The sequence below is a fragment of the Prunus persica genome, chromosome G5 (genome assembly GCF_000346465.2).
Source record: "Prunus persica cultivar Lovell chromosome G5, Prunus_persica_NCBIv2, whole genome shotgun sequence".
Taxonomy (NCBI): domain Eukaryota; kingdom Viridiplantae; phylum Streptophyta; class Magnoliopsida; order Rosales; family Rosaceae; genus Prunus; species Prunus persica.
In genome coordinates this window covers 3,267,873-3,284,278 of record NC_034013.1, presented here as the reverse complement: position 1 = coordinate 3,284,278, position 16,406 = coordinate 3,267,873, and the positions used below count along the sequence as shown (strand labels likewise).

The following is a 16,406-nucleotide window of genomic DNA, read 5'->3' as shown; positions in this document are numbered from 1 at the left end:
TATCCTTCTTAACCCAACTTCCATTGTAGCATACCAAAATTCCAACTGTATCCATTTCTGCAAAAAACATAAATAATTACTACACCGATTCATAACACTAAAAAATACAAAATAGATGAATAAAAACATGCACAACAATCATTCCACTACACATATCATCTTCTAAATCCTCAAATCTTCAAACTCAAATTGCAGCTGCTTCAACAATTAACTTTTATTCCTTTTTGTTTTTTTTTATGATTTTGTACATATCTGTGGGTTCCAAGTTATTAACAAACTAACATACACATACAATGGCAGAAATATGAACCCTCTAACCCTCCAAATCTTTTGCACAAATGTAAACGCTTTCAACAAAAGGATCAGGTTGTGATAGAAAGCGTATAATGTAGTACAAGCTCAATTACCAAATTCGAAACCAAAACACACAAACTATACTTCTTACCAAAACAAACCCAGAATGCCAATAACTTCCCCACATTAGCATCTAAATTGAGCCTAACACTAGCCGTATTTACAAATTTTTAGGCTAGACAAAGTTAACATATGATTTTTCTGTGTGCTGTTATTTTCACCATTATCAAACACATTGCACTACATTATACACGCATTCGGTCAATTTTAAACAAAATTCAAGTTCACCAGACAGCTCCCAATGCAGATAATATTACAAACTATGAATTTCAACATATCACAACAAGTGCAAACTGAAAATTTAAGCTTTTATGCCCTCTGTGGTGAAAAGGGGCTGAACGATTTCATAATACACATACACTACCAAACCAATATCACAACTCACATCCGTTCACAACGACACCGGAAGTCGCCACTTTCCTTTCTTTGTGGAATCGCAGCAGTCAGCTCGATCTGGAGGTCAACAATGGAGGCCGTGCCTTCCGGCTTCGCTGCGCCCAAACTAGGGTCCCACATTTGAGGACATCTGGGTTATGACGATGGATGGGTTGCGAACTGGATTGCTCAGTGGGAACATGTCTCGCAACCTGGAGTTCCCCCAATTTTTGCCAACCTTCCAACACAGAGGAGAGAGAGTTGAGCTGAGTTCAGACAAGTTCCCTTTCAGAAAAGGGGTGGCAACGGGTTGCTACATGTGCTTTTATATAGAGGGCAGTTTGGTCATTTCACGTTCAAAAGTGATTATATCAGAACACAATTTGTAACCTGATTATTTCAGAATACCACTTGTGAAAAGTGATTATATAAGCATATTTCCCAAAATCTTATCCAAATTAATTGTTTAGGTAAAAAAAGTTGTGAAAAAAATAAAAAAATAAAAAATATTTGCTATGGCAAAAAGTAACTACTGGAAACACACATTGCTCTTTACAAGGGCAATCACTATTTACATGAATAGTAACTGTCCTAGCCCTCTCTTGCTATAACAAGGGGCAAATTGCTGAAAGTACTCTTAGGCAATCTAAAAATGAATATAGGCATTAGTGTCCAAACACTAGAATGTTCCCCTTAATTTATAGTTCGGGGTTAAAAACATGAAAAGAAGGCCGAGGGAGGGAGGGCGAGGCAAAGGGGTCTTCTATTTTTCTTCTCTCTTTCTAGTAGTCCCTAGCGTCTACGTGAGGTACTGAGAAAGAGAAGAGAGTTAAAAATGGGGAAGCAGGAAGGTACCTTGTGGGACGATTCAGCTCTGATCAATGCTTTTGACGATGCCATGTCCAGCTACAAGGTTCCACCTCTCTCTCTCGCTTCTGTATTTTGCTTCAGTATCTTGAGAAGAGCACTACTTAATTGCCTCCGTAGCTTCGACGGCAATTGTTTTCATTTGTAGGCTTGTGCTTTCTTCAAGATCATTTTATTGGGCACAATTTTGATACTGATTTTTATTGAAAGACCTAAAATTGGAGAATCATGGACTGCCTAATTGATTTAAATTTTTTTTTTTCACAATTATGTTTTTATTTGATGTACTGACCTTATAATATCTGCTCTCACCTAATTTCCAGAAAATTCACGGCAAGAAAATGAATGAGGCGTCAACCAAGGAAGAAAAAGTTGCCATCAACACTGCAGAACAAGTCATTACTGAGATTGAAGAAAGTGAGGAGGCTAAAAGGTGAGCTTATGACTTGGCAGAGCTTTTCTCTTTTGTAGATTGTGAATTTTGGATTCTCATTAAAAGAAGAAGAATATTGGTTTTGTTAAGTAGTGTAGTTACCCTTAGACTGATAGATTTTATTTTCTTTTAAATGTCTTTTTCTTTTTGACGAGCTGGGTATAGCTCCTGTTATCTGTAATTTGTAAACGAATATTTTTCCATTATCTTCCCATAAAGCTGAAAACAGAATGAATAGTATTGTAGTTGTTTTATTGCGTATAGTTTTAAATTTTTGGGCATCTTATATAACATTAGATGGTTTATTTTAGATTTTGAAAAGAACTTTTCTATATAGTGGTGTGAGTTGTTGAATTCAATGAACAAGTGTTCAGAGATTGTGTGCATGGAGGTTTGTATAAATAATCAAAAGATGGAGAATAATTTTTGAGATAGTGCGGTTGGAACTTCGACTCTGGTACGCTTAGTTCTAGAACAACTTACATATATAGGTGCTTACGGATTGGTGGGATTGGGGTTTGTGATCTTTTTTCTGTTGGACCCTGCTTTATTGTCTTGAATATTTTCACCTCTCAAACAACTGATTTTGGGCCCAGAGCGAACCCTATCTAACAAACTGAGGGATTGGATCAGTCAGGTGAAGGGATATTTCTTTCTTTCAATCGATGCGGGACTTATGCTTCTTACTTATTTTATATAGCTTAGAAAATAATGAAAATAAAAAAGATAAATATCTGCAGAACCAACATGGCAGTAGTCTTAGACTAAGGTTAGCAGCATCTTCATTCACCTCTTTTTCCATTGTTCAAGTCCATCCCAAGACCTAATTTCGTCATACCTTTGAAAATACTGCCAGAATGTTTTTAAGTTTGCAAAAATGCAATAGTAGTCACTTTTCGTCTGTTTTATATATTTTTTGTTTTTGGTTTCTGGTCAAGAGCGCAATGATAGTATCTTTATAATGCGTTTCAGTTTATTGTTTTTGTTTTTGTATATATGTAAATTTGACTGAAAACAGTGCATATTCTTGCCTTTGTGTTGGGATTATGTATCATGTAATGTACTCTTCTAATTAATATACTGCATAAAAGAGCTAAGTTAACAGAGGAAGGCTAGAAGTCAGCTAACCATCATTTATAGAATGTCATGCATAGAACTCATTAAGCTTGAAAAACCATAGTTTTGCATAAGGTAGGGTCCACTAGCAATGTATGCTTAGTTCACCTGGTAATATTTATAGTTTGGTATGCAAACCTTAAATTGTATCTAATAGTGTTTATTGAATCCTGTGATGCATATGACCATTTCTTGTTCTTTAAAAAGACCAGGGGATGCAGATGACCATAGTAATGACACATTGAAGACTACTGCAGAAGCTGGAGAGACCAGTAATATATCAGAAGTGAAAGAAAACCATCATGTAGATTCGCATGTACCTGAGCCCTACTCACAAGTTGCTCAGGATGTGCAAAATGACTATTCATATTCACAAGGTGCAGCAGATTATAACCAGTTACTCAACCAGTATTATGAGGTTGAGGAGAAAAGACAGAAGCTACTAGAGCAGCTTCATCAGTTTGGTGGTTGGAATTATCAATATTCTGGTGAAGTTTCTGGTTCCATTGTACAGGGGGATACTGCTTATAGTTCTCAGCAGCATGCAGTCCCTACATGCCAACCTTCTAATCCAGCTGTTGTCTGCTCATGTTGCCCGTATCTTGGTCAGTGCTTGATGGCTCCATGCATTTCATTTCCTGCTAGTTTACCGGGTGGGTCATGTGCTGGTAGAACTTGTACCAATGCTTGTTTAGCAACAAGCCCTGGGCAATCATTTTCTCTTGAAGATGATCGAATTGTCAAGACGGCAATGGGGACTGCAGAAAGAGCATTATCATCGATGAAAATGAAAATTTCTGGTGATTCTAATATAAGTGAAGGTATGCATGTCTTCTTAATAAATATATCTTCCAGAACATGGTTCATTTAAAGAAGTAGCCATGAAATAACAGGATTAACACTTAGAAGCTTTGTTTATAAGTTCTCCTAAAAAAAAAAGTTAGCTATGAAAGCAAAAGTATAATATAATTTTCATTAGTCAATATAAGTGAAGGTAATAATTTTCTCTTGACCTGGTGAGATAGTCCTATGCCTTGGTTATCTAAATTAACTATTTGGATGGCCAGAGGCCCAGAGTTGTTGATATATGGTGTTTGTAAAATCTGTATTTACTCACCTTCTAGATAATTTGATTTTATGTTGTTGATATTATTGCTCTTATGCTGTTACGCTTTACAAACACAGACGCACACAGACACACACCCACACACAAAACATAAGTACATACTTCTATGTTATGGATATATCATCTTTGAGCCCTGTACGTTATTGAAGTAGTATTATTGTATGATTCTCCTAGGACAGAAGATTGTATATTGAAAGGCTTTAGTTTTACTGGTTGGCCATGGCTGTTTAATCAATGATGCAAACATATTGTTCTTTGATTTCAAGCTTACCATTACCCTACAAAAGATAGAAGTCAAGTCTGATGAATTAATTATCCACTCAATAACCTTGTATGAGTTCACAATCACTACAAATGAACCTTGGTTTGGGAAGTTGAAGTGTGTTTTTGTTTCAGTCCATGTCATGGCTGAACGATGGTGCTGTGGTGGCTTTATAAATTTCATGTTGTTTTCGGCAAATGGAATTATGGAAGTTTATCCTCTCTGATTGTATCAATTACTTTTTTACATAAATTACAGATAAAAAGGATGAGAAGCGTGAAGGGGAAATGGCTGAAAGTACTAGCTCTGAGACAGATCTTACTCTTGTATTAAATGCGTGGTATTCTGCAGGTTTCTTTACTGGCAAGTACGTAATCATTTCCCCACTTCAAATGATTTAAGCTCAAATAAATTTATTATTTTTATTCTATGATTGAGCTCGAGTTACTTTTGTTTCATGTGACAGCTGTATTGAATAGTCTCTTCACATTCCATTTCCTTACACTTTGTTGTCAGCCTCTCATTTATATGATTTGGTTACCAAACTAATTGCTTTATGTGATTTGCATTGCATATTTGACATGATATTTTACAAGTTCGTCTGTATCTATTGCTCTTATTCTTGAATTTCAGTAGGAGTTGAGAACAAAACTTTTAAATGTTCAATTCCATCTGGACAAGTTAGTGTTTATTACCATTCTCTGCATCTACCATTTCACTGGACATATATGTAGGACCAGCAATATAATGAGCTCATAGACACATTTGATTATGCATTGAGGTACATCCATTGAGCTCTGAAATTTTTTAGGGTCAATTACTAAAACCACCCCTCAACTAAGGGGTCGATTTGAAGGTAGTACCCAATCTTTAAAACATGACATTTCGGTCCCCCAAACTTTTGAAAACACACAAAATCAACCCTCTGTTAGGTTGACTATCAGTTAGAAGTGTTAAATGTTGGCAGTTTCAGGTCCCATTTTTTACTCTTATATAGAATTCAGGGTCTGCGCCATCTGGATTACTTAATGTCAGGTGACAAGAAAATTTAAAAAAAAGTAGCAAAACTGTTGAGAAATATTTAAAAAATAGCATACAAACCAAAAATACATTAAAAACCTGCTCATGAGCAGGATGAGATCTTATTAAAAAGAAGCATATGGGCTCTCTCTTCCTTGGAGGTTGTGGAATAAAGTGTAGAAGGGAGGGCAAAGATGCTGGGAACAATGGAACGGGAGGGGTTTGATTTTGAGCTGGAGCTGCCCATGAGATGGCCCAAATTTTAGTCATTAATATTTATAGAAGTTTTGATGTTCTTGTTAATTATTATTTTTATTGATGTGCATTAAATAATCCATATGGCTCAAACTTGAATTCCACATAAGAGTGAAAAAATGGGACAGGATCCAGCTGCTAACAAGACATTTAATGGTTCTAACTAATGGTCGGCCCAACTGAGGGTTGATTTTGAAGGGTTTTCAAAAGTCTGGTGTGGCGATCAAAATATGTACCACAACAGTCATGTTTTACAGGTTAGGTACTAACTCGAAATTGACCCCTTAGTTGAGGGGTAGTTTTATACGAACTATACAGAAACATGTGATATGACAAACAATTTTTTTTATGTCTCTCAGTATAAACTTATTGGTTTCACATGCCAGTACACCGGAAGAGCACTGTCCACCTTCCCTACCTTTCATAGAGATCAAGATCTATGTTGCTTGATGTACATGGTTCTGAAATAATCTGGTGTTTGGTGATCCTTTAAACTGATTGTTGAAAATTGGAACGGTTTATGGGAATTCTGCTAAGTAAGTGAGCTTTCTGATGTAGGTATCTTGTGGAGCAATCTGTTGCAAAGAGGCGACATACTTAGGCATGACACATCAGGGAGAGGCAAAATTGTTCTGTTTTCTACTGGATCTATAGTTAAATTAGAAGCATGTGGTACTGTAATCAGAGTCAAAATAGTTCTGTGAAAAAGTATGTTCTCTGTACAACATGTTTTATCTGGAATCGTTAATTGTTGATCAGTTTGACCAGAAGCTGTATGAACATGGCATTTGGAGCTTGAAGTTTGTCCTATAAATGGTTAAATTCCCCCAAGTGCTGGAAAAGGTCATCATTTTTGTAGTAAATAAACTCATTGCAGTTTTAGCAGGATATTGAATAGCACATCTTCTTCAAACAGAAATATCAAATTGTATAGTGTGTTATGCTACATGCACCAATCACAACGAGCAGGTGCCTTCAAGTTATGAACTTGCTTTAAAGGACCATTCCCTCCACCTCCACCTTGTTACCAATGTTTAAACTAGGACCCTACCCATCTTATTACCAATGTTTAAACTATGTATGGCCATGGGACCTTCCACCTAAACTGTGTATTTTCTTCAACTAACCAATGTTAAATTTACAAAGTTAATTAAACATACATAATATTTTGAAATTTAGCTCTAAAGAACTAAGAAATCATCAAAGATTTCGAAGAAAAACACACGCAAAATTTGTTGGCACAAACCACGAGATCAGTCTAGACTCTAGACAAATCAATCCATCATGAATAAAGACAAAATCCTGCTCATCAAAAGCCCACAGGAACCGAGTTGATGCTCCCACATCCATAGCATAAGTAGTTAAAGCAAGTAACAAAAAAGGCTAATCATTCAAAAATTAACTCTACAAAATTGTATCCAAATTGATACTCATTTAGTCACTTAAAATTATTATCATGAATATATTTTTTTAAATTAAAAAATTATGTTTGTCTATTTATTTCATTATAGTTAGACAACTAACATTCTTCAATTTGAGTATTTTTTTTCGCAAGAATAATCTCACAATAAAGATCTATTCGAATCATGAACTGAAAAAAAAGAAAGAGCCATACAACTTACTAATTGACCCGACCCGACCCGGCCAACACTGAAACATATTTTCGTGTGTCGAGAATTGAGATAGGAAGGATTCAGTGACACCGAAATTAAAGAAAGAAAGAAAGTGGCTGTTGAACTGTAAGAAAGAAGCTGAAGCAATGCGAAGGTAACTCAAGTACCCATTTCTCACTCCGATTCTGAACTTTCCCGGTAACCAAACACAAGTGACCCCAAACTTTTTTCTCGGGTGATTTGATGCAGACTGGGGCTTCATCAACGGCAGCATGCGAAGCCAGCCGGAGGTGGAGGAGGAGGGGTGAAGGGCATGATTGGGAGGCTATTGATCGCGGTTGTGGTTGTCTTGATCTGCACCATTTCTTTTATTGTTACATCGACGAGCAATGGCGGCGCTCGATCTGGCTCTCGCTCAAAGGTTAGTTGGAAGCTGAGGCTTTTAATGATTTTGTTTGATTCTAGTTTTGGAAGTCTGGCCTGTTTGATGTCTGAGAAATTTTATTTTACATACATTTCACCTCATGCAGTGGGGTTAGTTTTAATTAATCTTAGTTGAAGAGATTGGTAAATGCTACTGATTCTTGGATACATTGAAATTACCAGTTCTATTTTTGGATGCGTGCAAATGACGCATGGAACCAAATGCCCTTGTTGTTTTCTTTTGCCACCTATTAACCGAACATCATCATTTTTATGGGTGATTGTTGAAAATTCAGGATCCATAATGTAAAGATAATGGTTTTGATAACCGAAATTTGATACTGTCCACTCTTTCTAATGACCGAAGAAGACAATGAGAGTGATGATCCAATATCCTCTAACAGGTCGATCAAGATAACTGATTTATGAAGAGAGATTATGTAACAAATCATGCAATCGAGCATAAAGTACTCAGGTCATATCCAATTTTACATTTTTTTTTACAAAGACAAAAAATCACATTGCAAAGTACCCTTCTTCGATACTTCTGATGATGAGAAATCCGTATCTCAAAATTGCTAGGAGTTTTTTTATGGTGTATTCTAATTGGGAAGAAGGAAGCTAAGGTAAAGTTGTAATGTTTATGCGCACAATACGGATAACAAAGGTGAGATAACATTTTTAGTTTGTCACCTTAATCTTTCTTTGTGTTCAAAAGACTCTTTGAAAGTTTCATTCGAGGCAGACATCTTCTGTTAAAAAATTACCGTAACAGTGATGCTGCCTGCTATTTATTTGTTGAAACTTTGACTCTGAGTTCTCTTACCATGTATATGCAGATGAGTTTAGATGAACTTTGGAGAAGTGCTGATTCTGTTGGTTGGAGACCATCATCAGCTCCACGGTCTGATTGGCCCCGTATGTCTTTACTCTTTTCCTGAATAATTATAATGCTTTGGTTTCTAGAAACATCATTTTATGTTCTGATGCTACTATTTTGTGGCAGCTCCACCAAGCGAGACTAACGGCTACCTACGTGTGCGCTGTAATGGTGGTCTCAATCAACAACGCACTGCGGTTTGTATCTTTTTCTTTTTCCCTATGATATGTAATTAATTACATTTTTGTCACCCATGTTCTTACGAGGGAAATATTTGCCTTTTGTTATTCTCTTGGATGTTTTAGATCTGTAATGCAGTTCTTGCAGCAAGAATCATGAATGCTACACTTGTCCTGCCTGAATTGGATGCAAACTCTTTTTGGCATGATGATAGGTATCTATTTTCAATGATTGTGTGACCCTCAACTCACATATACACATTATGTTTCACCTTGTGTATTCAAATTCACTCTTAACTTGTATTTTCTGATTGAGGTTATTAAGCCAAAAGAGACAGGGTAGATGGAATTGTAAATTTTGTGTAGCTACAGGGTAGATGTGCCACATATAATTAGCAGCCTCAGTTACTAGTTTGTAACATTTTAATGAACATGGAGGAATTAGATGTTTCCAGATTTGTATTGATAAGGCTTACCTTTCTTCTTTTCATCATAGGTACTTAAAATTCATTACCATGGCCTTAGCTTTTTCAGTTTGTTCTGTTAGTTGATCTAGGAGGACTCTTCTCTTGGGGATTTTCTTAAGGTATATTTCTATAGTTAAAGACCAATATTGAGTTTTTCTGGTTTTGTTGCTACAAGTGGATTCAAGGGTTCTCTCAAATTATATTCTTCATACTTCCAGGAATGCAGAACCAGCCTTATTCCATAAGCAATCCAAGGACTCTCCTTCATCCCCTCAATGATTAAGCTATTCCTTTCCATCCAGTGTCCAACATATGCCCTATAAAAAAAATATCATCCAAAGTTTGGCTAGCAAACTACACCTACTTCGCATCCTTGTCTTCTCCCCTCCACCACAAGAACCTCCACAAATAAGGCATTACATGATGGTGGCAACACCCAAACCAACCTAAGAGCTCATGAGATGGGATAACATCACAATGCAGTGCTCCTTCTCTTAATCTGAGATCTCAAGTACACCAAAAGAAGACCTATCATTGATCTTTCTGTAGGGTAGCTCAGCTACTTTTGTCCAGTGGTTCACAAGGAAATAGGTTTAATCATATATTGACCTTTTCATTGGCCTGAATGTAACTAGAGCAGTTAAATTCCAACTTCTAGCATTATTGAATGGAAACATAAAGCTTCAACATAACTGCATGAATGTGTTTTCCTGTAGAACTTTTGGCATAATTTCCTATAAATATATCCCTTCATACTTTATGGTACAACTTAAATAATATATTTTCTTGGGAAAAACCAAGGTATTTGTTCTGAGGAACTGTGAGTAATGTGTCTACTGTGCTCTCATTGTTAATTGAATGCTGGTTTCTATGAACTCCATAAAATATTACATGATTGTAACCACATATTTAACATGTGCAGTGGTTTCCGTGGTATCTATGATGTTGAGCATTTTATGAAGTCATTGAGGTATGATGTAAAAATTGTGGAAAAAATACCAGAAATTCGCAAAAATGGGAAGACCAAGAAGATAAAAGCTGTACAGGTAAAACATCCGTATATGTTTTCATCGCATTCATAATCAGAAATCAATGTGAGTTCTTTAATAGGTTCAAAATGTTTACTTCTCTTCCTCTAAACCTTGTCTCAGCTTCGTCCCCCTAGAGATGCTCCTATCAGTTGGTATACTACAGACGCTCTTGTGAAAATGAAGGAGCATGGTGCTATTTATCTTACTCCATTTTCACATCGTTTGGCAGAAGAAATTGACAACCCTGAGTATCAACGGTTGAGGTGTAGAGTTAACTATCATGCTTTGAGGTTTAAGACAAATATTATGAAGTTAAGTCAATCAATAGTAGATAAGCTTCGCGCACAAGGTCACTTCATGTCCATACATCTTCGTTTTGAGATGGATATGCTGGCATTTGCTGGGTACGTTCTGACTATTTTGCGAAGTTCTCATTTGCATGTGCATGTTGGGGGGGATAGGTCAGATGTAAATAATTAGTTGATTTTGTTGCATATGGTGGGATATCTGCTTACAAGACAAAAATATGATAGAAGTGAAAAATCAAAGCAAATCACACAAATGACATATATAAATACGCTTTTGTACAAACACATTCGTTGCGCTAAATTAAGTCAAGCATTTGAAGGTACTTTTGTAAAACATTCAGGGTGAGGGGGCTATAGTTTCCTTTCCAGCACAATTAATGCCCTGAGTGATGCAGGATATAGATTGCTTTGATACTACTGATGTAGAACAAGGAGAGAACAGAAGTAAAAGAAAAAAACTGACCAGTAATGTAGCACAACAAATTGAACTTTAATCTTTTAGTTAGTAACAATAGGCCAAAACTAAGATTCCAAGCACAAGAGTGACCTATCTATATAGTCACTTAAGGTAAGTTCCTGGCAGAATTCTTACATAAAATGAGGAATGACTAGAGTGTTCTCCTTTACATCATGCTAAGAATTCTCGTATTTCATAGCCACTAGATAGCCAAGGTGAACAATCTGTTCGTTTCATCAGTTCATATTTTGAAACAGTTCATGAGTTCAGATTTTGAAAAATAATGTTATATGATGACTTCTTAACATCTGGTAAAATTATTTCTGCAGGTGCTTTGATATTTTCAACTCCAAAGAGCAGGAGATTTTGAAGAAGTATCGAAAAGAAAATTTTGCACCAAAGAAGCTTGTCTACAAGGAAAGAAGAGCCATTGGAAAATGCCCATTAACTCCAGAAGAGGTAATATTGTCTTTCTTGTTAATGTTTCTTTATCTATCGGTGAAAAGGTTTTTTGTACTGCCAGTGAGAAAGAGTCATCAAGATTAAGATTATAAGAGGCTGTTACCTTGCATCAGTGTCTTGTTAAGCTTCGCTTACCATTTCTAGATAACAGGCAATACATGACATTTCCTATATGAAATCCTAATAAAATTGTGCCCCCTTTCTATGCAGGTCGGTCTTATTTTACGTGCAATGGGGTTTAACAATTCTACCAGGATATACTTAGCTGCTGGTGACCTATTTGGTGGGGAGAGATTCATGAAACCTTTTCGGGCTTTGTTCCCTCACCTTGAGAACCACAGTTCTGTAGATCCCTCAGACGAGCTAGCAGAAAACACCCAGGGGTTGTCAGGGTCTGCAGTGGACTACATGGTTTGTCTCCTCTCTGATATTTTTATGCCTACATATGATGGCCCTAGCAACTTTGCAAACAATCTCCTTGGTCACCGCCTTTATTATGGCTTCCGAACCACAATTAGACCTGACAGGAAAGCACTTGCCCCAATCTTCATTGATCGAGAGAAGGGACGGACAGCAGGTTTTGAAGAAGCTGTTAGGCAAGCCATGTTCAAGACCAACCTTGGCGGGCCCCACAAGCGGATCCCACCTGAGTCTTTCTATACAAATTCTTGGCCAGAATGTTTCTGCCAAACATCTCCACAGAATCCGGCACATAAATGTCCACCAGATAATGTGTTGGAAATTCTTGACAGCAGTTGAGTGAAGCCAAGCCACTGATGGCCTGGAATCCTTGCCTCGATCAAATTCGACAATATCTGTGACCGAAAAATGAGAAAGTAGTGTCAGGATTTTTAGCAGGTGATTGTTCCACCACCATACTGATGAATCCCTATATGCCATAATGTATAAGGGATGGTTTTCCGTACTCATATTCTGCCTTTCAGGTAACCATTATATCCATACTTGTTCTGTTTTAAATTTTTCGTACGTCCTCTTCCACAAACATTTCATTATTTTCTTATTTATCCCTAGGAAATTTATGGACATTTCATGTTCCTCTTGATCATATAAGTTGGTTCTTCAGTGATTCTGATTTTCTGGGGTTTACACCATGGTGCTTCGATTAGTATATGGACAAAGGAGGCAAGTTTTCACTGATGCAGGGTCTGGAGGACACACGAGCCATGATGGTAGTTTGCAGATGTCTTATGTTGTGATCTCAAAATTTACATCTGATTTGTGATGTAGTATGATTTGATTGACTTCCCTGTATGTTTATGACATGTATGGCTAATTATAGTCTATATAGATTTTTCAGTCTTACCTTATCAAAATGCTCTGTTACCATTACATTACCTGAGTTTTGATGAACATGATAGATTTAAGGCTTATTTACACCAATGCCTCATGAAACTAAGGTCAAATCTCACTTTATCACCCCAAACTTAAAGTGGCCCACTTTCCCCCATTGATCGTAGTTTGGTGACCCCAACGGCCAGACATCAATCTATTTCTTTAATCACGCGTCAAAACTCTTACAAGAAAAATTGGGAACTTTTTCCTCCGGAGCTTCTGTGTCTTGAACCTTCTACTTTTCTCATTTCTTTTCCTTTCCAATGCTTCGCTGTCTCAGCTAATCCTATCTTCTTCTTTCCTTCTGCCTTAATCAGTGGCTTTCGTAGTTATTTTGTATTGGAAGATGTGGTGAGTTGTTGACTCACCCTAGGGTCAGATCTATTGGTTTTTGTGCAGTTTTCTTCCTTCTTTTTGTTCTATCATCTCCTATTTGGAAGATGTTGAAACCTTTTTGAAATGAAAACCCAGCAAGCAAATGCCTAGAATCCATATTGCAATTATTTGGGGCTTTTCGTTTTCTCTTTTGTCTCAGTTGTTGAAAGGTGCTTGGCATTTCTGGTTTCCTTCCCTTTTTTTTTTTTTTTGGGTCAAGGGTTGCCATCCTTTACACCGAAAGTGGGCCATTTGGAGTTTTGGGGGGCAAAGTGAGATTTGATTGAAGTTTCAAGGGACATTGGTGTAATTAAGCCTAGATTTAATCCATTCAAGAAAGCTCAAAGTTGTGACTTCTAAGGGAACTGGAAAAAGAACAATAAATTTGTTGAAACTGGTATGTTTATTTTAAAATAAAATTATTCAATAATTACATTAAATTATCTTTAATAGTGGGAGTTAAATTTCTTTAATACTGGCTGTTTTTTCTCAACGGCTTGTCTGCTGGTTTTAAAGTCTCCAACATCTATTTTATTGAATATTATGTATATACAGTCCTGATCTCTTGGACTACAAGGGTCTAAGAGATTTGTGGTCACTCGCCGTTGAATGTAAATTCAACGGTTCACTCACTCTTGCACTTCTTTTAAGAAACTTTTTTGAACCATTATATTAATATTCAACGGTGGGTGACCACAATCTCTTGGACTCCTGTGGTCCAAGAGATCGGGACTGTATGTATATATATATATAGCTTGCATACAGAAAAGCTATATCCTTCTTCCCCTTCCCTCCTATGAAATTCTCTCTTCCTTTTTTACTTATTTTACTGAGATTCTGAGCAACATAGTCAAAAATGTGTTTGTATTTGTGTCCTTTCTCAGTGCAAGGAAGAACCTAGACAGAGGAGATTCTGGGGCTATTTTATCTTGGGGACATAGTGGTCTTTTCTGAACTGCTTGCACAAATTGGGCAGAGTCGCAAAACGTCTTAAAGAGAGCGACTTAGTCTGCGACTAATCCCAAGAATCGTTCATAGCTACATATTGTATTTTTAGAGTAATATTATTCTCTTAATTTAATTATGCACCAACAATTTTAAGATGTTCTATCTGCCATAGATGTTGGGAACCAATTTTAAAAGTAGATTTTGGATGCTACTCAAATTATTTCCATAATCATTCATGTATTTTCCGGTGAGTAACTAATTCCTGCATATTGAAGGACACCTTGGTAGCAGGACTAAATATTTATCTATCTCGTTGGCTAGTGGTTCGATTTTGGCAAGTTTGGCTTTGACAATACCCATGGTTGGTATGAACAGAAGATAAGTGATTTCTACCCCGGTAACTCTTGATTTATTGCTTATTGCTGTTGGCTTTTCCTTTGAGCTTTTGGAATTGAATTTTATGTCGATTACAAAACGGAAGTTTTCTTTTTATGTTGGCTGTTGTTGATGCTCAAAATGGCCCGGCCAATATTGAGTCCAACTTAGTGATGAGGTGTGTGGAGTCTTCAGCAGGGAAGAAGGCTAGGACCTTTGGTAAGAGGAGAACCTGCAGAAGACAAAGTGGGAGAAGCAGTCGTTAAGCTTCGGACACCGGTGTAGTGTCAAACAAAGGCTCTCCGATGCTTAAGTCAGCTATAAGTGGTAACTTTGGCAGATTAACAGTAAATGTGAGAAAGTAGTTACCTTTTTTTTACTCAGGTACTGTTCCCTATTTATAGGGAGGTGAAAGTGGGAGGTTTGCACAAAGTTTCAATGTGGGACTTTGTGCAAGTCGCCGTGGTGGTGACACGTGTCCTGGAGATTAGGTTCAGAAATTAGGACTTTCGGCAGTAGGGAGCTTCGGCAGGTGCTTGGCACCTCGGAAGAATGTCTTCCTTTGGCAGGGAAGAAGGCGTGTCTGCCTTTGGCGCTAGTCGCTTTGAGGCTGGATATGCTCGGTTGATTATGATGTAAACAGTAATCCCCTAAGTTCGTGGTTAAGAAGTAACTTCTGGGTTGGAAACTTGTTAGATTTTTGTGTAATCGTGACCAAGCATTCTAGCTTCAGCAGGAGTCTTAGGGCATTCCCTAGTCTCCCAAGTTGGCAAGCTAGAAGTTGCGTCACCACTTGGGAGGTATGATAAAAGCTGTGTGAGCCTCTAGAATTGTTGGTAGCTGGGTACCTGGGCGTTTAGTCAAGGAGCAGGTGGAGGGCTGGGCCTTGTGGATATTCGGTGCTGGGCTAGTGGGCTCATTGAATTGGAGCCGAGCTTCGTCAGCACCACTTCGAGAAGTCACCCTTGGACTTCGGTAGGAGCCAATGGCTTTAGTGAGGCCTTACTTTCCTTCTACATGGCCCTTGCCGTTCAGCAAGGACCACCCCCTCCTTTTGTTGTTGTTTTTTTTTTAAAAAATTTTTAATTTTTAATTTTTTAACTTTGGTGAGCTAGACCTTCGGCAGGTTCCAAAAGTTTGGATGTGAGCTCGTAGGGCTGTTTTCAAGTTCGGTGGGGAGGGGCTATGAGCTGGGCCTAATTGGGATGGGCCTTCGGCATGTGCTTAGAGCAGGCTGCTGGGGCTGGGCTTCAGCAAGTCTCATTGACCTAGCTAATTGTTAGGGTTTTTGGGATTGTGAGGAGTGTAAATAACTCTCAACAACTCTTGCCGTTCGGCAAGGTTGGAGCTAAGGTTCGGATTATTTGTGTTATATGAACCCTGCCTCTCAGTGTGCCTTTGAGAGCAGTCCTTGCGAATTCTTCTTTGTCAGCCTAATTGCCGATCGACAAGACCACAGTACGCACAAACTCTTGAGCCGTAAACTAGGAAGTGGCTAGCGTGCTCCTATCATTCGGCAGAAACAACTTGGAGGACGATTTTTGGGGCAGCTCGAGTCGAGTGGTCTGGGTACAAGTTTGTGGTGAGCCTCCCTTCAATTTCCCACGGCCCTTGCTGTTCGGCAAGAGTGGCCTTGGTTTTAAATTGTGAGCTCGTGTGTCTTTGTC

At 37.7% G+C, this 16,406-nt stretch overlaps 2 protein-coding genes across 5 annotated transcripts; both read left to right on the top strand.

Moving 5' to 3' along the window:
- Positions 1,502–6,851, top strand: LOC18776805. The gene is made up of 5 exons (XM_007210765.2): positions 1,502–1,702; positions 1,980–2,089; positions 3,413–4,026; positions 4,852–4,960; positions 6,427–6,851. Exons 1-5 carry the CDS (start codon positions 1,625–1,627, stop codon positions 6,467–6,469), a joined length of 954 nt encoding a protein of 317 aa, XP_007210827.2. The 5' UTR covers positions 1,502–1,624; the 3' UTR covers positions 6,470–6,851.
- On the top strand, positions 7,520–13,038 carry LOC18776131 (uncharacterized protein At1g04910). 4 transcript variants are annotated; one of them, XM_007209919.2, is made up of 10 exons: positions 7,520–7,635; positions 7,731–7,902; positions 8,744–8,822; positions 8,911–8,981; positions 9,090–9,178; positions 10,353–10,476; positions 10,582–10,865; positions 11,556–11,685; positions 11,899–12,632; positions 12,773–13,038. In XM_007209919.2, exons 1-9 carry the CDS (start codon positions 7,628–7,630, stop codon positions 12,445–12,447), a joined length of 1,506 nt encoding a protein of 501 aa, XP_007209981.2. In that variant the 5' UTR covers positions 7,520–7,627; the 3' UTR covers positions 12,448–12,632; positions 12,773–13,038. The 4 variants fall into 4 exon arrangements, with proteins under 4 accessions (XP_007209981.2, XP_020420197.1, XP_020420198.1 ...); XM_020564608.1 differs by having other exon boundaries at positions 12,721–13,038; XM_020564609.1 differs by lacking the exon at positions 7,520–7,635 and adding an exon at positions 8,309–8,571 and having other exon boundaries at positions 7,819–7,902; positions 12,721–12,958.

Bases quoted from the DNA above. Each gene is read 5' to 3' on its own strand.
- LOC18776805 (XM_007210765.2), top strand. From the start codon at position 1,625: ATGGGGAAGCAGGAAGGTACCTTGTGGGACGATTCAGCTCTGATCAAT. The intron at 1,703-1,979 runs GTTCCACCTCTC...CCTAATTTCCAG, and splicing joins ATGCCATGTCCAGCTACAAG to AAAATTCACGGCAAGAAAAT. The intron at 4,027-4,851 runs GTATGCATGTCT...CATAAATTACAG, and splicing joins TGATTCTAATATAAGTGAAG to ATAAAAAGGATGAGAAGCGT.
- LOC18776131 (XM_007209919.2), top strand. The intron at 7,903-8,743 runs GTTAGTTGGAAG...ATGTATATGCAG, and splicing joins GATCTGGCTCTCGCTCAAAG to ATGAGTTTAGATGAACTTTG. The intron at 10,866-11,555 runs GTACGTTCTGAC...TTATTTCTGCAG, and splicing joins GATATGCTGGCATTTGCTGG to GTGCTTTGATATTTTCAACT.